The sequence below is a fragment of the Rhododendron vialii genome, chromosome 6a (genome assembly GCF_030253575.1).
Source record: "Rhododendron vialii isolate Sample 1 chromosome 6a, ASM3025357v1".
NCBI classification, from domain to species: Eukaryota; Viridiplantae; Streptophyta; class Magnoliopsida; order Ericales; family Ericaceae; genus Rhododendron; species Rhododendron vialii.
The window spans coordinates 37,647,790-37,673,321 of NC_080562.1; the positions used below are offsets into that span (position 1 = coordinate 37,647,790).

At 36.4% G+C, this 25,532-nt stretch overlaps 1 protein-coding gene across 1 annotated transcript; it reads right to left on the reverse strand.

The window, feature by feature from the left end:
* Positions 1–1,083: 1,083 nt before the first annotated feature.
* LOC131331529 (protein LIGHT-DEPENDENT SHORT HYPOCOTYLS 10-like) lies at positions 1,084–5,057 on the reverse strand. The gene is made up of 2 exons (XM_058365533.1): positions 4,281–5,057; positions 1,084–1,324 (listed from the first exon to the last, which is right to left on the reverse strand). The coding sequence occupies exon 1, from the start codon at positions 4,821–4,823 to the stop codon at positions 4,314–4,316; it is 510 nt and encodes a 169-aa protein (XP_058221516.1). The 5' UTR covers positions 4,824–5,057; the 3' UTR covers positions 1,084–1,324; positions 4,281–4,313.
* Between the last annotated feature and the right edge of the window lie 20,475 nt (positions 5,058–25,532).

A 25,532-nucleotide genomic window follows, 5' to 3' on the forward strand; every position in this document is an offset into this window, starting at 1 on the left:
AATTTACGATTTTCTCAGTTTTCATCTATGAAAATAAAAGTTAGGCATGAAATTGGAAATTTCAATTGCGCTATATATCATATTTCTTCAGCAAATTAACCCCCCAAACCCCATGGTCACTCCCCATAATTTGCTAATCATCAAATAGTTTAATTTGAATTATCTTGGGCATTAATCAAGTAATCCATTCACGGAGATATGAAGGCAAGAGGAATCCAATGGGCCTATGTGGTTGTCGAGGTATAGATGGATGTGTGGGGGCAGATTTACATCATCATATAATTAAGTAGGACATGCCATCATATATATATAAATTCTCAAGAAAACATAAAGGGAATGTGATTTTCTCGAGTAGTTAGTGGTCTTGGGGCCCTATCACGTGGGGCTCTAATACTTTCTTCTTTTTTTTTGTCACATTTCTATATGAATACACAATAGAGAAAGGCGTTGGGGCAACCACTTAGCAGTGCCCCAGGGCCACCACCCAATAATTTTTCGATTTTTAGAGTCTCTTATGTGATGAATGCATTCAATTTTTTTGGCTTTTAGCCTTTTACTATCAGAAATGCCATAAAAGTTCATCATTCTTAAGGGATGCACTGTTTATCTGAGGGACTTTTATGTAATTTCATAGACTAAAAGCAAAAAGAAAGCGCATTCATTAAACAGGGGAGTGAAATTTTTTTTTCCCAAAATGAATTTTCACTAGTTAAGCCTACGTACGGTAAGCTAATAATAGAGGAACATAAATATGATTTAGGTATCATTTTATATGGCTAACAAAACTTAATTTAAATGCAATATGGAAGATATAAGTGCCCTTTTGGCAGCACCCTTAAATTAAAAAAAATTGAGAAAAAAATCTCAAAAAACTAATTCGCAAGATTATTTTCACACATCACAATCAAAGCACACAGTACCTTATTATAACGGGGTACCCTATTATAACCCAACAACCAAGTGATAACAGAGAAAAGTTTCAAGAACAAGAAAACTATGATCCATCAACCTCTTAAGATTTTGTAATCGATCCGGTTATTTGTGTGCGTACAATAAAAATAATTACTAAACACAAATGGAAAATGAAAGAAACGAACGTACTTACGTACCCACTTCAACTCTCGGTTCAGTATTCATCAACTTCACGCAGTAATATACAATTGCAATATAAAATGTGCTCGAGCTATTTATGCGTTTTATAGCGAAAAAAAATAAATAAGACGTGATAAAAGATCAAGAGGAGTACTTATAGCAACATCGATCGAATAGAAATAGAGCTCCAAATATGAACTGAACTTGCCAAGAGCTGAAAATCTTGTGGGACCTGTGAAGTTCCAAATTGAAGGAATTAAAATTGATACAAATTAAAACCAATGTTATATATATTCGGATCCGATGAACAAATTAACCGCAACAAATAATAATAATAATAATAATAATAATAATAACTGCCATGAATCTTTATCTCACAGGAAATTAACAGATTAATGCATTTAACCTTTTTTTTTCCGGTAAGTCAGAAATTCATAGATTAATAAACTAACAGTGCAGAGTCATAATACAAATACAGTAATGCAATAAAAATCCTAAGTCTAGGAAAAAATTCACAGACAGATAAATTTTATTGCCAAATAAAAAAAAATCACTAATAAAACATCTGTGAAATGCTTTCAAGTTTCAACAGACCTGTCTCAATAAAAGCTTTGGCTAGATCAGATAACCCTAACAAAGAATTACAATGGACCTGTGTTGGTTCGAATGAGAAATTCTATGATGAGAACAAGAAAACAAAACATGAAAGATTCAAGTTACTGGAGTACTAATAATAAGAACATTGGAAAGTCAAGCGTGGGTGGTGGCATCGGTCCACTAGGATCAGTCGAGGTGGGCTTAAGAAAAAACATGTGTTCGAATGGTGATCCTATATATGCATACGAACAGTGGAGCTAGCAACGTATGCTCTTGTTTTTCAATGGAATAATTTTGTGACAAAAAACTATACTATATACCATGGGAACGAATTCCCCAATGTTGGATTTCGAAGCAAAGTAAAAACGCTCAAGAATAAAATTCCAGCAGCAAGATATCGGACCTAAAAAATTAGTATTGTCGTTCTGATAGATCTATTTTTTTGATCTGCAATAGTAATATTTTATTAAAAAAACTTGACAAAAAATATATCAAATTAGGGGACGGGGTAGGGGATGGGAATCCGTTCCGATAGATGTATTCGGAACAACAATAAATAAGAAATGATTTCAAGTCTGGAAAATACATTTATATGACAGTCTATTAGATGGAGTCACCAGCTTGAATATTCACTATATGGAAGTGCTCATACATACATTCATTGAAGTCAGGAAAATACATTTATGACACTCAATTTCGAGTAAAAATTCAAACATCCTTACATTATCAAAACTCAAAGGGAGCGTCCTAATATCCTTCATTAAAAAAAAGGAACCTAATCTGTATATATTTGTTTTTTTTATCAGCAAAAAGAAATACTACTATTAATCTTTAGAAAAAATTACAACAATTAACCAGACCAAAAGCGAAAACTGCATTACAACGAAGCACAAGCAGCCCAACTATGCCACCTAAGGCCCGAAGGAAAATAACAAAACATAGTTGACCAAACCAATTAAAGAGCGTAGATGAAAGCAGCGAATTTAGTACTTTGAATTTTGAAATTCTTTATTAGTTATATATATATATATATAGTCAAATTATAGTATTTCCAAAATGTGTGGACGCGATCATACTTGCTCTTGTTTTTGTTTTTTGGATCAAATATTTGTTCTTGTAGTTATTTAGTGAAATAATTAAGGTTTAAAAAAGGAGAGTTCTTTAGATCTTTATATGTATGTATATATCAGAACTGCATTGGTGCATGAGGCCAAAAGCCTAGGTCTAGGGTACATTTATAGACGTGTAATGCAGATCAACAAAGAAATAAGTATGTCCAAAAAGAATGTCCAAAAGTCTCATTACTCATACATAAGGAATAGATTAGAAACCTCGTGTCCCTTCGGGGACATCAGATAAAATTGGAACGATGCAGATTAATCTCCTGAAAATTAATACTAATATTTTTTTTAATCCCTTCAGCTCTTTTTCTGTATGAGCAAGAGATAGAAAATAATATTTTTTCCTCAGATTATTTAAAAGATAATAAAAGTGCAGGAATTAATCACGAATATTATCCCCTCAAGTATGATAATACACTTGCCGGTACTTAATTAGCAAAATACAATCTTGTCCACATAAAATTGGACATTAGCTAGCATTGCCAAAGAAAAGGACATGCATCCATACAGTAACAATTTAATTTGGAAGAAATAAATTCAGTAAAAAAACGAAAATAGAAAAAATAAAAAAGGGGCAAATTGGGAAAAGGATACATACAAGCCAGCATTTCAGCAATAGATCTCTTGTCTTTCATCTAAGATCCACAAGAAATCCAAGACAAACAGCTGATTTAATTATACCACAAAATACACATTCTATATAAGCATTGGGTTCAATAAATGACCTATTTGGCCTTCTCTTTTTTTGGGTGAATTTAAAAATTCTAAAATGTTTTAGATTATTGGTCATGTCTAATGGCTATTCATGGAGAATCGTGCAAAATCCTATAAGAACCATGCCAAGAGGATGTTATACAGAAGATCAAAAAAGAGAGAGGATGTTATACAAGTAAGAGATTTTACCTTTGGAATTCACCAAAAATCTGTGATTTGGGGAGAGAGAGAGAGAGAGAGAGAGAGAGAGAGAGAGAGAGAGAGAGATATTCCTAGTTAAAGGGCAAGAGAGAGAGAGAGAGAGAGAGAGAGAGAGAGAGAGATATTCCTAGTTAATGATTGCCCTTAAACGTTGGAAGGAGTAAAAGATGTAATAAAATAAAAGTGACAAATGTTTGTTATAATAACTCTCTCTTCACTCTCACAGTAGACTTCAAAAAAAAGAAAAAAAAGCATAACTATGTAAAATTAGGGTTTTGGAAAACCTTGGCCTAGGGTTTCCTATGAAGAGGGTGGAATTCCTCAATTTTTAACAGAAAAAATTGTCCAATTACAGAACTGTTTTCCTCCATATGGGTTTTTCGCATTCAAGATCACACAGAGAAATCTAATCTTCAAAACTAAGAACTAACAATACCACAAGCCTTGAGCACCATCACCACTACTAAAAATAATAACAATTATTAACTTTAGAGAATTGAATTTCATGCTATACCCACTGGGAAAAAAATCTAAAATGGACAAATATGATGTTACCATTATTTTTGAGAGTCCAAAAGCAATCAAGAATCAAGATGACTGCATAGGAAAGCTGGAGGCGGCTTCGTCGGCGGCGTTCTTCCTCTTCTTCTTCTTCTTCTTGTAAGGGATTCCCCTCGCCTTAGCTTGGGAATCCCTCACTTCGCGCAGATAAACGCGTATCGCTCCGCTAGCAAAAGGATTGCTCTCCGGCAACCCTCCGTTCTCTTCGTAAGCAGCCCTCAGCCTGCCGATGAGCGCGTCGAGGCTGCCCCAGGCCTGCCTGAGGGGGCAGGTGCAAGGCCCCGGCGGCTCGGGCTGCCCGAAGAACCCACACCCTTGCAAGTGAACCTTGGTCTTCCCGAACTGGTCGAGGTACCGGAGGAAGTCGAGGACGTGGTTGAAAGTGCAGTGGGACAAGGGCACAGGAGGCCTCTGGTTCTTCAAGTACTGGCCAAAGGTGTTCCAGTCCCGGCGCTTCTGAGACTCGTACCTGCTCGGCTGCGTCGCGGATCTCGACGACGATCCTTCTCCCGGTTCTTTCCCTTTATCACTAGACATCTCAAGGGCTGGCTGATGATGATGATAATGATGATGATACTAGTGTTTCTCGTGAAGGGTTTTTGGGAGTGCAGAGAAAGGGAAGGTATTATTGAAGGGGGTAGCACTGCTAGAGGGAGAGAAGAAAATTGGGAGTACTGGAGAGATATGGAGGTCACATCATGGGGCTAGCCAGGAGGAAAAACTTAAGCTAGCTGGAACCACCACGTCAATTTTCTGTCTTTCTTATCATAGGTCGGATTATAAAAATGAGGACCCGAAATTCTACTTCTTCCGACGATGTGACATCGACAGGATGAGGTTCTGGGTTCGATCAGTTTCCCTTGTGTCGGATCATAATTGGTTCGGGATCAAAGCGGACGGGCTCGTTCGGGTTCAGTGAATGATTTCTCATGGGGGAGGGGACATGGCATGGGGCCAATGAAAGTGCTTTAGCTCCTCTTTTTCTTCTTTGCTCCATGATCACATTAATTTTTTTTTTTTCCCTTTTAATGGTACAATTAGCATTTAATTTAGACTATTGTAGTATTAGTTTTCCATATATCTATAATTATGTTACCATCATCAGAGCAATCATTATCAAGCATAATAGCAGATTTAGCACTATGATTGATCTGGGATGTAGTGACTAGGTTTAGCCAGTGCAAAGTAATTAACCTGGGTTAATTAGGGTCCCTTTGTGATTAATGGAGTTAAAAAGGTAAAAAAAATATAAATGGGGCATAAAAGATGTAAGTAGCATCTTCTTAGTGTTTAGAGTGCTCAACAAACTTGTCTCCTTTAAATTCCTTTAACTGACTGGGAAAAGTATAAAAAGAAGAGGATACTGAATACTCCAGGTAGCCACCAATGTTGAAACCAGAGGTGCTGTTGACACGACATTCTGTGCACAGATCGCAACGTGGGGTCTATTATGGGTCTCACACAAACAATCTGAGCCGTTATTAAATTTGAAACATTTTTTTCAAGGCCCTAGCGAAAAAATCAACTCAATTTGATACATATAAGTACTCATTCTAGTCATCTAACTTTTCATTCAAGTTTTTGGATCTTAAAACCTCAATACTCCAGGTAGCCACCAATAATATTGGAACTTGGAGGATTTTTTTTTTTTTCCTTTTCCCCCTCGCCAAAAGAAATACATTTATCTTTGAAAAGTATAAATCAAGATTAAATGGACCAAGGCACAACGGCAAGCGTCACCCAAGAAGGCAATTAGATGCCAACCAAAACAACGAGAACCCATAAAACTTGGAGGTTCCCGTTAGGGTTCTAAAGGCAAATTACATGGATAGCATGAACAGATTTAAAGTGGTTAGGAATAAGCTGATACTATTTTTCGGTTGGCATCTTGCCTTCCTTTAGATCTTGGATGGCTTTATGCGGGTGCGTCCTAGATCATTTTAATCTTTGTAATCCTTCATAAATATTAATAAATTCTTTTTGCTTAAAAAAAGAAGAAGCTAATACTATATTTTTAAATCTGTCCACAAACATAGCCATTGATGTATGCATGCACTTCTTTTGTTGTTTGATGAGAATTTTTTTTTTTCCCTTTGCACGGTAGCTCAATGTAGCTAGCTAGGTTGTTCTTGTAAAATTACACAATAGTTCAGAAGTACTGCCACGTGATACTTTGGACCACTTTACAACCATACATTCCTGTGGAGTCTACCACTAGCTAGCTAAGCGTATGGACTCTACAGGAATGTATGGTTGTAAAGTGGTCCGGCACCACGTGGCGGTACTCCGGACTATTGAATGATTACTCGTTCTCTCCTTTCCTATTTTTCGATCTTTCTGGGACGCGAAACCCCGGCACGGACACCTGCATCTACTCAAAAGCTACAAATATTTGGAAAGTTAGAACACAAAGCATATATAGGGTTTATATCAGTTCTCGAAGTCAGGCTTCTTTAGTATACAAACTCAGAGATGGGCCTCGTAATAACACTAGCTAGGTAGATAGGTCACCTCCTGAGAAATGAAGAAGTAATGGATTCCTCCGCCTGTAATGCCTAGCTCCTCTTTTTGTCCCACCTAGCTAGGTAGATTTATGGAAAGGATCTTGCTAAAATCTGGCTTCCACTAAGCGCCCGGTTGATAATATGCATATAGTGCAGAACAAGTTAGAAGTTTCAATACACGTCTCGCAGATATCAATGTACATTTTTACGAAATACTTTTCTCAAAGATCGATACATCTTTTAGTAGGTCATCTATGTCCGACATCTTTTAGTAGGTCATCTCTTAGATAGATGTATAAGAGATCATTGAGTTGAGCTCCTAATTAATACTCCCTCCGTCCCGATTTGTTTGTCCCCTTTTTTGATTAATGCATGTCCCAAATTGACTGTCCAATTTCAGAATCAATGGTTTAGATCATGTAAATTTTCAAATCAATGAATAAAATTTGGTTTCCTTAATAAGTTAGAAACCCAAGATTGGACAAAAAAATCGGGACAGGAGGAGTATGTCAATTCCACCACCCTTGTAAGAGGTTATTTGTGTCCGATATTCATATCCATAAAGTTTTTAAGTAGAGAAAAATAAAAGGGTCGCTACGAATCTTAAAAATATACTCCCTCCGTTCCGATTTGTTTGTCCCCTTTTTGACTTATTCATGTTCCAAATTGATTGTCCAATTTCAAAATTAATGGCTTAGATTATGTAAATTTTTAAATCAATGGATTAGATTTGATTTCCTTAATAAGTTGGAAACCCAAGATTGGACAAACAAATCCGGACGGAGGAGTATTTCCAAAAAATTTCCCAAAATTGAAAAAAATTCACAGACTAATACGTACTGTGTATATATATACCATGCACTACAGAGTATTTTTACACTGAGAGTGACAATTAAATCTACACGTACTATATTCTCCTGATCAAGTGTAGCTAGCTAGCTAGGCATATATATCACACATTGGAAGATGATCTGGTTGACTATGAAAGATCTTGCTATATTATAATGTGGGGTTGATTAATCAGCATCTAATTAACATCAGAAATGAAAAAATATGCATCAAAGCCCACTCAGAACAGCCCACATCAGTAGAAATGGATATCAGAGAACCAAATTGCCGCCACGTGTTCCGTTACGACTCGGTCTTCGCGATTTCTCAAAAGACCAGGTCTGTGAGACTAACAATTTCAATAATAGATTGCCCACCCAGTGTCACTGTATACCACCACCATCACCAACACTAATGATAATGCGTAATATTGATAATAATATCCCAAATTGTAATACTGCTGCTGTACTAGTGATGTTTTTTTTTTTGTCACGAAAGAACAATCTTATAGTCAGGCCATTAAATGGACCTGACTACGCAATCCAAACTTCCAGTAGAGCTAGCACAACTACATCAGTCACGGCGCCGGTGGAGAATCGAACCCCAAATCTTAAAAAATAGGAGTACTCAAAAAGCCTGGGTATCTGCCCAAACCACTGGGACAAGCCCTAGGTACGTGTGTTGCTACTTGTTGGTGATGTTTTTGTTGTTGCCCTTCTGGTTCCTTTACCCCCCCCCCCCCCCCCCCCCCCCCCCCAAAAAAAAAAATTTTTTGTAACTAATACTGAAACATATTCTCCAAATTGTGAAATACCATTTGTACCCCTGGATTGTGTCTCTTGAATTCAAGCTACCTGTCAATTCCATTTGAGTGATGGCATGAAAATGTTTGGAGTATTCCCTCCGTCTCAATTTGTTTGTCCAATCTCGGATTTCCAACTTATTAAGGAAATCAAATCTAATCCATTGATTTGAAAATCTACATAATCTGAGCCATTGATTTTGAAATTGAACAGTCAATTTAAAACATGTATAAGTCAAAAAGTGGACAAATAAGCCGGGACGGAGGGAGTATAATTTATTCCAATTCCCAGCTTTTACATAGAGGAAGACAGCCCATAAGTTCAAAATTAAGACTTGGAGGTCCCATTAGTGATCTTCTAGTTAGGATTTTGTTAAATGCTGATTCTGTAACGATCGAGTGTGAAATAGTTTCGTAGAACGGGGACCTTTTGAGATTTGGGAGTACAATGTTGCGATCTTTCGAATCCTAGGCCTATTTGTAAAATCTGATTCGTTAGTTTTATTCGATTTGTCGAACATGTAATTCATGCCAAAATTGAGATGGATCGGACATCCAGACCTACAAAAACAAAATAAATTTTTTTTAAAGGTTATGCAAAAAAAAAAAATCTATACCCCTCAAATTTTTTTTCATGAAAAACATTATTTAGTCATGATCTCAATATTGATGTCCGATCAATTTCATTTTCTTTCCATGACCAGCAAACTTGACAAACTGAACGAGGTGAGCGATTGAGATATTAATAAGCCCGGGATGGATCCCATTTGAAGAGCAAATGTGTTATAAACAAGGTAGGATTACTTGAATATACGGACTTCGGGTTGGTGTTGTGCAGTAAGGTGCACAGCACAGTTTTACGCACCTCCGAGTCATCGGATCGTGCATCCGATCGCTCGGATCTCACCTCGGCAACCAACGATCGAGAGCCATTCATTGCCAATATGAGATCTGAACCGTCAGATGCACGATCTGACGGCTCGGAGGTGCGCAACACAATGCTGCGACGCACACCACAGTGCTGTGATGCACACCACTGCACAGCGCTATCCCCAATTCTGAATATACATGTATGTTTGGTAACAAGACATTTAACTTCAAATCCAATGAATCGTATCATCAATATATTAAGTGTTGGCAGCTTAATTAATGGTCTCAATATTGTTTTCGTTTACGTCTCTAATGTTTTTATGGATATGCTGTTTTGACAGTCCATTAAGTTGTCAATAAGGCAAGAAGCATACAAAAAATCACACTTTTCGATGCGTTTTTAACACAATTCAAGACATTTAACACATAGAAAATTGCTTCTTCTTCTTCTTCTTTTTTGTGTCTTTTTTGCTGCCTTATAGACAGGCGCCAATGGACTATCATTAGCATTTTCCAACGTTTTTAAACCAATTGAAAGCATTGCGAACAATCACAAAACCCATTTGATTTCCTTGTTCGGTTTAGGTTTTAAGGTAGATTTTAGGAGGTAATAAGTGGACAGAGATAGATAAAGATAATTTATTAAGGACCGTGCGCAAAAATTGGATTTTGAGACCCATAACAAACAAGAAAAAAGTTCGCGCGATTATTAGATTTGGTATAAATTCAACAAATTCCAGGGTTTTCCCCTATCTTCCTTACTGCTCATGAAGTGCTACAACACACCCTCTGGTTGGGGTACCGTAACATTTGCGTAAAAGTTCATAACATATGCATAGAAATTTATAACATCAATTTGCAGCCAACTTCGTAAAAGTTGGAAATATTTGCAACAATCTGAACTTTTTGTCGAACTGAGTCCCTATAAACGAACCGAGCTTTATGGAACTAAATCAAGCCGAGCTTTAGAGTGTAAAGCTCAACTCATTTACTAAATGAACTCAACACTCGAGCGCAAGCTCAACCAAATTGCTAAACAAGTTCAGCCGAGCCGAGCCGAGCCTTGAGTTACTCGTGAGCAGCTCAATTCATTTGCAACCCTAACCATACACACTCTAATGTCAGGTGTGTATTGTAGCATTTTGCTCCTTACTTCTTTTATTGGTAGTTTGAGTTTAATTTGGAGATCAAATTGCACGAACAAGGTGTCAGAATTTACAGCCAAACCAACTCAGTGTTTGAACCATATTGTTAACCCAATACTAGGAAATATATGTTACCATTGTTTCTTGGTTTCTATTATTGTGTTTCCTATTTTGTCTAGGACGCTCAAGGGGGAGTTACTATGATGGTGGCTCACTCCTAACCTTTTGATTATCAAAAAAAAATAGTGTAAGTTCCGTTGTTTTTTTTTTGGTAATAGAGGAACAACCCTACAGTCAGGCCACTAGATGGACCTGACTGTGCAATCCAAACCTCCGGAGGAACTAGTGCGGCCACGCCAGTCACCCCCCCGCCACTTACTTCAAGATATACTCACCCAGTGAGGAATTAAATCACAGACCTTGAGAAGTACTTCCAAAGTCTGGGCATCCGCCCGAACCACTGGGACAACCCCTGGGTGTGTGCAAGCTAGTTTCCTTGTTACATGTATTTTCCTAATTTATTTAGAGTTCTTGGTGGTCGATTAAGTTTTGTAACCTATATAAAAGCATGATTGGGTTTTGTTTTAGATACAATCAATAATGTACATGCATCAATGAAAGTTCTAACACATATAATGATAGAAGGGATTAAATTAATATTAATTAATGGCCCCTCTCGCATTCAATGATTAAATTATTGGATCATCGTACGTAATTAGATGAATTAGACGTAGTTTCGTCTCTCTAGTAGAATCAGGAAAAGATTTGTTAAGATGCCTTAGTCAACTAAATAAAATCTGATTAGACAACTAATACATCTCCCTTTTGAATAAAGCACTAATTAGTCCCCACTTCCAACTGTTGGGTTTTGTTTTGTGCAAAGTGCTTTTCATTTAACCCAAGGCCGGGGTTGGCGTAGTAATCTTGGCATGAGACTTAGAGATCGATTTTTACTTCCACCTAATCAGGGTCTCGTGTTTAATTAACTCCTCTTGCCAGCACCTCTTGAAAGCCACCTTACTTCCATTCACAAGTGTCTCAAAAAGCCTGTAGGGATTATCAGTCCGGGGTACACACAAGCTAACCCGGAACACCCCGCATCTACCCAAATGGTACTGAAATTAGCAAAAACAATTTATTTCAAACACCTCTAATCATCAAATGGTACCTATATATTTGTGTTATAGTTGCATTATTCAATCAAATGTCACAACACATGAAAATTACATTTACTACTATTATTTTTCCATTTTTGAATTGTGCTTAAAATGTTTTCCTTTCTCACAGGTAAATCCGTAAATGAAACAAGCACGTAGGAACAACGAAGTTTTGAATATTTTAAATATTTTCTTTTTTTAAACTCTTGGTACATACGTGAATTCACCATGTAGCGGTTATCGATCATCGATCAATCTTGAGAGTAAGCTTCAATAGTTTTTCTTCAATGCGAGTTTTCAATTTTTCTGGTGATAGCAATCGGAACTATCGGTGCGCGCGGCCAAATATTGTCTTGATCACTTCAGAAAAATCGGTCTAATTCACGACATGAATTATTCCATTCGATCGAAAAATAAACAAGCTTCTGTTTGGCCTCAGGGTATTGGGCGCTTGCTGTTGATTGTTGTGGTTGAGTAGTTTCCGACTTTCTGGGTCGCATTCAACTTTTTGTTGAATGTTTCTTTCGTTGTTTTATTTTGGGCTCTTCACTCTTCCGCAAGTATCAACATCAGGCGGGTGTCTTGTCCCTTTCTGCTTCCTCGATGTACCATTTGTCGAGTTTCTAATAAAAAAATTTGCCGTTTCAAAAAAAAAAAAGAAAGAAAAATAAACAAGCAATCGAAAGAGTAAAACACGCGATATACATGGTTCTGACTTAAGCAATGTGCCTAATCATACTCCAAAGAGCGTTGGGGGGTTTCACTATGATGAACAAGCTAGTTACCTATAAGCGTTGTCCTAGCTTTGCTTTTATAGTTCAAGCAAATTAATAGTACATCAGAAAATTCTAAAAAAAACGCTGAAACGCAAGTTTTTTCTCACCCCCGACCCCCCGGGCAGGATTTTCAGAGACCTCAATCACGATCAGTTCTTCACAGCACAACACTATTCATTTTGTATTTTTAGCTGTTTCGAATCTTCGATTACATGGGGATTTTCTAAGACACTGGAATTTCAAGACAGGAAAAATATGGGTACAGAAAAAAATGTGCCCGCACATAATTTGGTGCCATGAAATCATCATCTTCAGTCCCCTTGGTCTCTTCAATGATTTTTTTTTCCCCCCAGGAAAGGAAGAGAACGGGGAGGAAATCCAAATCCCATCAAATTCCCCTACACTAGAAGTAGAAATTAAAAACACCAATGCCTGGTTTGTTTGTTTGAACAGCGACCAATGCTTGGTTATTTGTGAAAGGTTCGAATAACATGAAAAAAACTTAAGCCTAAAGCTGCTAGTGTTGGGTGCTTGGGCAGTAGTAATAACCTTTTTGCGATTTTCCTGTTCTTTTGTCTCTCCAATTATTGACATGATTACCAAACACTAGTCATGAATCAGAAACTACTACATTGGGGTACGCATTCATCTGCGCGCCCCGAGCAGAATCGATCTGTTGGCGAATCTTTCTTTTTACGATGTTTTCTCTTTCTTAGCGCTCTGCCCCCTTCGTAGTACTAGAGAAACTTTAGAGAAGCTTGGAAGCACATAGCTTTCGTGATTCACTCGCCTAACCGCCATTATTCGACTAGCTAGGGAACCCCCTCTTTCTTCCTTATTTTCTCTTTTCTTAGGCGGTAGGGAGCTAGCACATTTAAGGGAGAAAAATCTTCTTTCTTTCACCCATGCATGTGCAAAGTTTTGAATTGTGATGCTGTAGAGCCTGATGACGCGCGTCCATGCAAGATCATAAATTAGTAAATGCATCTTTTTTAGAATATATGCACAATATATATGTAGTCAATTCTATAATAAACTTTACGGATTGCATAAATCTCGTGTATGTCAACCGTGAAATCTTACACTCGCGATCGACGTAAATCGCAATTACGACTAGGTCATTCGAGAAAATCTGTAGTCGCCAAATTATTAAGTTCTTAGCAAATAGATTAGGTCCTAGTTTTACTTTGTTTTCAACTTTTTAACTAGCTAGCTGGTTGGAAACGCAGTATTCACTAGTCTTTCAGACGTGCACCTAGCTATGCCACAAAGTAGAAAGATGCTGGGCTATCTATATAGATTAGCAAATCAGATTACCACTTTTATGTGGTCAAATCAGACAACTTTTTGGCAAAAAGGTGAAGTATTTGACATTATTATTAATGATAAAAATATGCCAATAATCAAATTAAAGGAAAAAAAGGTTCTTCTTAGGGTGATGTTAAGAAAGAAAACATATATACCTTAATCTATTGTCAGATACTGATATTGGGATTAGGGTATCATTTAATTCACTATATCTTCATATATGAAGTTTGATTGGTTTCTTTAAAAACTGTTTTCATACAATCTGAAACTACGGTCTTCATCTTTTTTCATTTGAAAATCCAAGAAGGGATGCCCAAACAGCCAGAGTATCTGGTTAATCAAGTTTGGTTTGAAAACATAACGAGTTTCAAAAATGCGTTCGAGCTTAACTTTTTATGAGACACAAGCCGATCTTATATGAATATCAAGCTGAACACGAGCCAATCTCGAGTAGCTTGAATTTTTTATACTATATTATAAGCTGAACGAGCCGAACAGTAACTTATTTGAGATTGGTTTGAAACTTTAACAAACTTGATGAAAACATTCAAGCTTTATGTGTTTATGGAACGAACTAACCTTGAACAAGTTTTTAACGAACGAATATGAGTTCAAACTCAAAGAGCTTGGTTTGTTTAGCAGCTGTAAGTCGTGATCTTTTGGCACGAATTAAAGAAGGAAGGTTTTAAGTGGTGTATTGAAGGCTTTGAACTGGGCTTCTTGTAAGCCCAACTTCTGATCTGACTTTGTGTGGGTTTCGACCCTGGAATCTAGAGTCTGGCTGGGGGCCTGATCCAAATTTATGTGGGCCACTTGGTTGGACTTTTTTAGGAAAATGACGGTCAATGACGTGTTTTGATAATTAATACCCGTCAAAGACATGCTGAGAACATTTGTTAATGCTGAAAATGTCATTGACGGATATTAATTATCAAAACACGTCATGGGCCTTCATTTTCCTGACTTTTTTTTTTATTCCCACTGGTCACTCACTGGGCTGACACACAAGAAGTGGCCATGGAACCAATTCCCATCTTGGATTTCAAACTTTTTCACTTTGGTTTCTGGAAAAGTGAAAAAAAAAAAAAAAAAAAAACTTTTTCACTTATTTCTCTCTTTACGAGACAGGTCATTTTCTCATAATACATCACATTTAATTCAAAAAATAAATACTTATTTTACTTAGCAGAACGGGACCTTAGCATAACCCATTGATTTGTGTCATGTGTTCTAAACTGAGGATGTAGGCCTAATTGGCTTGGAGTTTGTACATAGATGAGGGCTAGCAAAAGAAATGTAACAAAGATGAAAAGTGGGCTGAATAACCAAAACGTTTCATTTTGGAAAAACACCACCATTATGGAAATGTACACTCGGTAAAACAAATTTAACATGCAAGACTCCAAGGGTTGATCTGCTGGTTAAGGCATCATATGGCTTGGGCGTATATATGTTGCTTCCTAATATCCTAGGTTTGAAAATTTTCAGGTGTTATCAACTCCTTTGGAGTCAGTTCATATGAATCTTTGCTTTAACTGGCCTCTTCGCAAGTAGGCAGTGGAATTTGCCCCATGATTAGTCAAAGCACGCGTAAGCTAGTCTAAAGACCTGCGTTGTCAGTCTATTGCGATGTGGTACAAGTGAAGAATATTAAGACGACAAATGAATCCAAAGCTTGGGGATTTTTAGGTAGAAAGCCAAGAAGCATTAGACTATTTGTACCTAACAGGTTGAGAGAGAGAGAGAGCTTGGGGATTTTTAGGTAGAAAGCGAAGAAGCATTAGACTATTTGTAACTAACGGGTTGAGAGAGAGAGAGCTTGGGGATTTTTAGGTAGAAAGCGAAGAAGCATTAGACTATTTGTATCATGATGATATTCCTTTAATGATAATGAAGATAAGTTATTTGGCCAAAAGTTACTAAAATGACAGAATAGTAGGCATAAGTCTAAGCAATGGTAAGTTAGGTTGAGCAGCTGCATATATATTTTTGATAACTCAGGGAGTCCATGTGCCAATATGAGCGCACCTCGACTGAAGTTGGGGTTCGTATAGATTGACACACAAGAATTAGCAACACGCAAGAGATTTCAAATCTGAAACTCAAGGCTCTGGTAGTGATCATCTGGCCAACTCGATCTTTTGGTTTTGCCTAGGGCTCTGCATGCTTAAAGATGTTCAAAGATCAAGCCCTATCTCCTGCATATTTGAAGTTTCGGACATCTCTTGATTCCCTTTAAAGAGAATGACTTGAAAAAAGAAAATAAAGTTTGGCTTTGGATCTCCAGTACTGCGCATAGACCATAACACTCTGCATTTTGCAACTATAACTATTGTATTATGGCAACCAAAGGAGTTGGCCAAGTGGACATAAGAAAGTAATAAGTGTTTATCCTTCATTTAAGGTCATACATTCGAATTCCACGGAAGCTAAACATTTCGAATTTTGAGGCTATTAGAGGGTTTGTCCGGTTGTTATAACTTCAAGGCTCTGAAACTAATCGAAATGCACGCAAGCTGGCTCGGACATCCAGTTGAAAAAAAAGAAGAAGAGAGATTTAGGCTGCCAACATGGCCATTATTAATTGGATGCTGGTCAAAGCATGCACATTAATGTTAGTAACTTCACTGCTCATAGTCAAAACTACAGTACGTTTTTTCTTCGTTAATTCCGGAGACAATGCCCCAAAGACTGCATGTTACATATATGTTACATGTTCCAAATTTCACGGATCGACTAATCATTTGAGAAAAAAAGTGGGTTGAAAACTAGTGATCTTGTATTTGTCTGTAGAATCCTTCAAGTCTTTTTATAAATTGAAGCGAGTGTTGGATCGATCTCTGAAATCTGATTCTTTTTGCTTTGGGCTAGCTCTACTGACTATTCCGCGATTGACCTAAAGATTTGTCCGCAGGGGCAGCACTCCCGAAACCTACACGGAGGTATGGTAATTGGTTACGTAAACCCAAGATTATAAGCATTTGCTACACACGGAAACTGATGTAACTCTTGCACTCTTTTTTTATTTGATACATGGTGAAAGAGACATGAATCTAATATTCAATCATGCATTTGTTCAGTTGGGGAACCAAGTAAAAATCTGTATTTTCTGTTACTGTTTCTTACTTAATTGTCCCACGGGCATTGTGTGCTTAGTGGTTTTGGGCGAGTTCTCAACCGTGAGATATTAAATATCATTTATCAAGTATTTTCTTGAGTCTTCGTCCTAGATTGCTCACCCCTCGGTGGAAATCATGCATTTTGCACACAAAAATACTGTGTTAACGCTATTTTTCTCTCAAAAATTTTACACAAATTTAAAGATCTCATTGTGAAGAAAATTGGCATAAATTTTTTTCAGAAAAAATCTCACAAGTATATATTAATTTTTTTGCGTGCAAAATGCCCGATTCCTCAAAATTTAAGTTTTGATCATATCTCACGAGTGATAATTGGAATTGGAACGGAGGGAGGGAGAGTTTTTTTTTTTTTTTTTTGGAGGGGGGGGGGGGACGCGGGGACGGAGGGAGTATTTTTTCCTCATTCGTTTTCTTGACAACATTATTTGTCAAATTTAAGCAGCACGGGTGATAAGTGGAATGGTGATGACGAAATAAGCCATGCTTGGCATAAACAATTGGTGCAACTTATCAACTGTCTTTTTCCCCTAGTCAAAGAATTAAAAGGTTTTAAAGAAGATTGAGACTCTTCTCTATCAAAGACCAACCGGCCGTCACTGTATATCTTTTTTCAGGGAGGATTTTTTATACTGAAAACTCTCGTACCTTATGCCAAAGGATTTTCAGACCGTTGAATTTAAAACATAAAAAAAAAAAAAATTCACACAATCCTATTGGCCGAAATAACCCCTCGGCAAAGAAGCACAAGGGTTTTCGGGACAGATGAGAGTTTTTTTTTTTTTTTTGTCTAAAATGAAAAAATTGTATTGATAAACGCCTAGAGACACTTACAAAATAGGGATCGTCCAAGTTCTTTTTCCACCTTTTTTCTCGTTCATGCCATTTTTTTTTTTGGTTTCATTAGGCAAGTAAGTCAAATTAAAGGAATTTTTTGGTGGGTCAAAAAAAGAAGCAAGTGGGGACCCTTTTTTTTTTTAATCATCAACCAAGTGGGGAGCAAATTTTGATTTTTCCTTCCTCCGTCCCTCTCTTCATTTTTTCCTCTTGCACCATTGTACGGAAAGTTCAAGACAGTTGATCCTACTTTTCGTATCGAGCACATTTATCTTGAGTACCACCAAGCGATAGATTCTTTTTATATGAACGCATAAATAGCTCCATCTTGATTGACGACGAATTCAGTCAATTACTATTTGTAGGGAATGATTCCGTAAATAGAATATGGGATACGAAATGCTATAAAGAAGTCGATTGAGATATAATGTATTTTTAAAAAAAATAAATTACTAGAGGTTAGAGTTATGAAACAAGAACAATGTTAGCGGGGGCGGCTGCACCTATCTTTGAGGGGGTTCTAGACTCGAAAAATGAATTAAAATTTTGTATTTTTTAAATATAATTTGATTTTTCTTTCATATTCTTTCATATTGTTGGCATTGAAGTATTTATGAGTAGTTAAAATAAAAAAATACTTCACTTAAATTTGTGAGTATGTAGATAATATAACTCAACAAAACAAAATAAATTAAGTACAATTCATTTTCAATCATCATAAAAAAAATTCATTTTATGTAGAGTTTTGTATACAATTTTTTTAAATATTTTTGTTACCGCTGAACTAAAATTCTGGAGCCGCCGCTGAATGGCCATGCTTTATTATGTGTAATCAATAATTTCAAGTTAGAAGTAAATTAGACATATACATGTATCCCATTTAATATTTCATGGGGACAAATAGTATTTTTGTTGCACATGGATACGAATCCCTTGCTTAATTATAAGTACGTGGTCTTTTTAAACCGAGCGTATATAAGTTGATCCGGAGATACATATATAAGCCCTTAATATATAAGCAGCTAGCCCGATAATTCACTTATCTTATCAACCTTCCTCTCTAATCGAGAGACGACTATATGCCGCAATTAGGGGGTTTTCACAAGGCTCATTTCTTCTGATAATAATAATAATAATAATAATAATAATAATAATAATAATAATAATCAAGGGCCAACGACTATATGCGTTTTCGTTAAATTAAATGGGTTATACGCTAATGACAATAGTTAAGTTATTTTCATTAAATGGTGTTTTAGTTTATATATGTGAGAAGAATGATCTACTTAGAAATTAATCCGTTAAAACATGGGATTTAGTCCATTTAATTAGCAAAAATGCACCAACCAAACATAGCTTCTTGCCGAATCCCTCTGAGCAGTTTGATGAGCCCTTAGTGCGTCAATGCACTACAGAGGTGCATGCAGAGACGAATTTAGGTTAGGGCATAGGGGGGCCGTCGGCCCTGCGTGGTTTCGGGGTTTTTTTTAAAAAAATTTTTTTTTTGAATACCTAGATATTGTAGTTTGTATTGTGCGTCACTTAAACATTTAAATGCTTTAACAATGTGTTTGTTTTGGGTTCCAAAACCCATTTTTTCTCTCTGCACACGGTCACCCATAAGTTTTTTCTCCAATTATTAATCTCATATCTCTTTCTATCTCTTTTTACTCATTACCCAAAAAAATCTCCCTCAAAACCTAAACAGAACAAACTATTAGATTCCCGAACCTTAAACTTTCAAAATCTTGTTCTTCATACTTCGACCCCCGTATTTACGAAATCCTAGTTCCGTCCCTGTGTGCATGTCACCTCAGTTTGCCTAATCAGAATTTCATTATTATGTATGAGTAGCTCAGTCTGTAGAGGTTGCTTGACATTACATGTATCAAAAATCAAGTTGATAAGGTGTAGATATCTACACGATCAAGATAGATTTTCACAATACATTTTTTATATTATATTGACCATGCATTTTTGTATAACTAATGTTGTGTGACCAAGAACTAATAATATCCAATCAATTTAATTCTTTTTGCGAATGATTTACTCAGTGTACTCTACAGACTGAACGGTTCAAGTCACATTGACGGAATTTTGGTTGAGCAAACCGAGGCTCCTTACACACATAGTACTTGGTGAACTACAGTAATCCCCAATCCTTTTTATGGCTCCTTACACACATAGTACTTGGTGAACTACAGTAATCCCCAATCCTTTTTATCTATCTTTGCTTACGATCTAAATATGGACCATTAAAGTAGGAAAAATGATTTTAACACTCATCTTTTATCTCTTGGCGCTCTCGTCTTCATTTATATTCACATGAAAGTATCAAATTGCCCTCATATGAAAAAAGTGACTCAAGAGAGTTTCCACGAATAAAGGGTGTGTGTGTGAAATCATTTCTCCCTAAAATTGTGTATTTCCCTACATTGGGATACAAAAGTCAACTTGATGGCTTTAACGGCCAGATCTTGCATCATAACGTGCCCCTAGCATTTTGGAACGTTGTTCCAATTGCACGCTTCTCCTTTTTCTGAATGTCAGACAGCACGTGAACAATTTCATCACCCCATCAATTTCAACAAGATTTTGGGCTGCTTGGCAAAAATGGCCTAAAAGTCAAATACAAGTCTTTCAAAGTAATTATGGAACAATTAATGTAGTATATGCCATTATGCTAGTTTTGACTTTCAAAAACTATAATTGACAAATCGTTTACATAAAAGGCCTCTAAAAAATGACTTTTTTTTTTTTTGGCTAAGACTGATCATTCTCTCTCATACTTAACATTTAATGTAAAATACTCCCTCCGTCTCATTCTTTTCTCCCTCGTCATATCCTAACCGGATGAAAAATTAATTATAATTTTTAATTGATAATACTATTCATCTGTAATATGAATTTTGTTTGATAGATCTCAATGAGTTCTTTTAAACGATATTTTCAAAATCACCTAAAAAGTATATTGTAAGATATAATCAATTGAAAAGTGGCACAGACTTCCAAAAAAGACTAAAGAATATAATTGGGATGGAGAGAGTACTAGAATTGCAAAAGCTAGAGACTGTATTTCACGATTAATTACCTTACAATTTTCAAATAAAAAATAAAATATATTGGATTCAAATTTTCTACTGTACATCAATACTTTAACTTTTATAGATCTCGCATTGTAATTTCGCCTTTCAGCCTCCAAGGAGGTTGGGCCGCATATTTCAGGGTAGAGAGAGATTGGGGTATGAGTCAAGTTTGTGGCGGAACTAAGATTTGGTTAAGAGGGTGACACTTTAAAATGAAAATTCGCTAATAGCTGTGGCATGTTGTTTGTAAAAATACGAAGGAAAAGTGCACCGTAAAATTAGGCTTTTGTCTTGAGTTTTAACTTTTTACTATTAAAAAGAACAAAGCCTTAAGATGAAAGTCATTGAAATATCATTTATATACCCGTTTATTCTATCAATTGCTATTTTTTCATAGTTTGTGTAAAAAAAATTAAGTTGTTCAAGTACGGATAAGTACCAATTAAATCAACTTCGATTAGACTTAAAAATATATATATTTTGGATTTGAGTGTAAAAAAATTAATGTTGTGTTTGGATTGCTTTTTGAAAAAAAATTAAAAAATAATAGAAATAATAAGTGAAGAGAAATAAAGAGAGAAATGTTAAAAATGAAAAGAATCTAGAAAGAATTAGTGGGAATTTTTTAAAAAATTCTTTTTGAAACAAAGCATAAGTTGTTCGAGTGCAGATAAGTACCAATTAAATCAACTTCTATTAGACTTAAAAATATATATATTTTTTGGAACCCCCGGGAATGGCATGTGCCACAGTACCCCACCCTCACCCCCCAATACCTCCATTCGTGAATCAAGTGACCCTTTTAAGCAGGGGTGGCAAATTGGATCGGAAATCATTAATCAATCTAAATTCATCCACTAAAAAATGAACCCAATTCAATTCATTTATTGATTGGGTTAGAATGGATCCAATTCATCTAACCCATTTATTAATTGAATCAACTAAAATGATCCAATAAATTATGAACCTACCAAAAAAAAAACCTTCATCCACTTTTGATTCTCCTCTTTCTGACCCCTCTCTCTCTCTCTCTCTCTCTCGTCAGTGTTTGGCACTGTCCAAGCTCTTGTTCCAAAGATAAAATAAAAATTTACAGGATCGAAAAAGAAGTAATAATTCTTTTATCAGACCCTCCGCTCCCGGCAATAATTGCAGGGAGACACTCATTTTTACACCTAAACACATCTACATTCGCATGAGTGGTGGGCCCCTTACACATACTAGAGTATCTAGTGTGTGTGGAACCCACCACTCATGTAAGTGGTGGGGGTGTGTTTGGATGTGAATATAGGTGTCGTACTAGCACCATTGTAAATTCGGAGTTGAGCTAGGCAATGGACATGAAACACGATAACACGACACGAACCGGACACGAAGTTAACGAGTTAGGGTTGAACATTTCTGACACGAAACACGAAAATGACACGATTCAAGAACACGAATTCTAAATGGGTCGGGGTCAGGTTGAACACGTAGACACGAAATTGACACGACCAATACAGTTACTAATCTGTGTCACCTATTAACACAAACACACACACACACACACACACACATATATATATATATATATATATATATATATATATAATATGGTATATCTGTAATTTTATATAGAATTGGACAACAGACACGATAATACGACACGAACCGGACACGAAGTTAACGGGTTAGAGTTGAGCATTTATGACATGAAACATGAAAATGACATGACTCGAGAAACACGAATTCTAAATGGGTCGGGTTCGGATTGGATGATTTGTGATACGAACACGACCCGACACGACATGTTACCCAGGTCTAACTGGGGGAGGCAAATATTCTCTCTCTCATCAGTGTTTCGTTTAGACTTTAGATGTCAATTTCGTTCAGACAGATCTTTGATTTTTTTAGCATTTATTAATTTTGCGACAAACTTTTGTGACTTATTGATTCGTCTAGATGAGAGAAATGGAAAAAATAAAAAACTTTAATTGAAACTCATAATTTTATGAATAAAGACAAAAAAAAATAAGTAAAAAAAATAACTTATTTTATTATTTTTGTTTTTTTTAAAACATTATGAGTTTTGATCAAAATTTTATACTTTTCTGATTTCTCTCGCCGATACGAATCAATAAGTCAAAAAAAAATTTGTAAGTTGGATATGACTAGTCATGGGGTATAATAATTATCTCTAGTGACCTATTGGTTCAATTAGGCTTAAGAGGGTTCATAAGGCTCGAAGACGGTCAAAAGGGTCCATCTAGGGTTAGGGAATTGTAACTAGGTGAATTGGTAGTTCGGTTTCTCTAACCAATTGGTTGGATGCTAATTCTACTTGCCAAGTAGGATTTCTAGCCAAGAAATATAATTTAAAGATTTTTTCTAACTCGTTAGGAAAATATACAAGTGTTTTTATAAGCATACTTGTCTTTAGAAAATGACTAGATTGCTCGACGTGAAAGATATAATTTTATAAGTCTCAAATCTAATTATGACGGATTATTAAAATTAAAAAGAAATTTTTAGTAGCAAATTCAAGTAATTAAAATAAAATTTAAATATTTAACGAAATTTTTTTATTTACCAAAATTCAGGGTCGTTACAAGTGGCTTCTTGCCGGTGTGCCCTTATTCCGTTTAATCTTTGTAATCGTTTATAAAGATTAATAAACAATAAATATATATATATATATATATATATATATATATATATATATATATTAAAAGCCGAGACATAGTGTAACGCCCCCAATTTTGGGTACGTTAAATGAGGCATTTATTATATAATAAAGAGAGTCTGGCTCATTATTACATCATAAATACATCATAAGGAAAAGGTACATTTATTCAACAAGGAAGGAAACTAGGGTTCCTAATACTACTCTGCTTGCTCTTCCATCCTAGCAAGCTCCTCTGCTCCAAAAGCTTCCACGGTGTACATCTTATCCTGTTCATCTAAGGAGTCTGACACATTATACCAGCGTCACCACCGATATAATATGTCAGGGTCACCAAAAGGTAACACCGTGAGCTACAACGCTCAATAGAGTAAACCCTACCCACTAACTCATAACTTACAAACAGTAAATCATATACGACGAATAGTAACAATCACACATCCACATTCACTATTCAAGTATCGTTGGTGTCCATGTTTTTTCTGTGTTTCTCCTACGCAACTCATCGTAGACCGTGTCTCCATTTTCACTTTTCATCACCAAATCAACATTTTAAAAATCCGTTTTTAACACACCCAACCTCGGTTCCGCCGTTCCGGGTTCCCGAGTATCCTCACAATGGTTCCGCCGCACCGGGTTCCCATTGGCACACATTTGCATTGGCTCCTCTCCGCGGATAACCAAGCCACACACCCAACCTCGGTTCCGCCGTTCCAGGTTCCCGAGTATCCTCACAATGGTTCCGCCGTCCCGGGTTCCCATTGGCACACATTCACACACACATCTCACATAATGCCATCAAAATCGGTCATTATGTAGTTTCAAAATTATTTCCTCCTTCGAAAACACATTTTCTTGTTAACCACACCCTAGGTGTCATGTTTCTATTTCCTCGATTTCCGTGTCTCGTTTTCATGCATAGACTCCGCGGTAGGACTTTTCGCATACGCAACCATAAATCATTCATTGTAATCTAACAAGATCATCCAATTCTATATTACTAAGCATGCTTGAAAAGATCAAAATATGAATACTTCAAATCAAGCGTTAAAATCTTATCTTTCGAAAATCGTTATATCTTACTTTTTGAGAAATTCAATACAACATATGTTTATTTAAGACAAAGTCATTTATCCAACATGTTCATACCTCCATTAGTGAGATAAACTTATTGACAATCATGCATTTTAAACGATAAGCTTATTTACTTGAAACCAAACAATAGATAATCTTATCTACGATATTGATACTTTGAATCAAGAACATGCTACTCTCTAACGTAGATTTTATACTATACGTAGAGTTATTGGATTAGGGTTCTACGTATACTTAGGGAAGTGAGTAGAGAAAATCTACATGATCGTAATGTCATTTCAAGATTTTGTAAAACGAGCTTGCTATTTATTCCTAATACTTTAACTTGCCTTATCATAAGCAAAATAACTAAAGTTATACTAGGAAAAATGAGTAGAGATTTATCTACCTTGATCCGAAACTTAGTCGGGGCCGAATAAGCTAGTTGGAAGATTTTCTACGGGCGGTGAACTTGCAAATCTGGACCGAACTTTGGATGGCAGTAACTTGGTCAATATTTGGCCGAATACGATCGTTCTTGGGTCGAAGTTGAAGCTCTCGAAGTGCTCTACGACTTTCGTGAAGGAAGTTGATCCTAGAAACTACTTTAGGTAGGAGAAAAATGGTGATAAAGGCAGAGACAGTATGCTGTCAGGAAATGGAAATCCGAGATTTTTACTGAACTTCGGATGCCAATATCTTTGGCATTTCTTCACCGATTTGGATGGTTCTTGGGTCTATCTTGAAGGTTTCGAAGTGCTCTACAACTTTCTCGAAGGGAGTTGGTTCTAAAAACTAGCCTAAGCAGGGGAAAACTGAGGATTTACGAAGGGCAGTAGGCTGCCTGGAAAAAACAGAAATGGTTTTTAGAGAGAAGTGAGAGCAAGAAGTGAAGGTGTGAGTTGAAATGCTTGGAATGGCTTGCTATTTATAGGCAAGACTTGAGCTCCTCCTCCCTCCTCTATGGCCGGCCCCCCCCCCCTTCTCTCCTTTCTCCCATGGATTTGCTCCATTGTCATGTCCAATCAAGCTTGAAAGCATGCAAAGTCTTCCATGACTT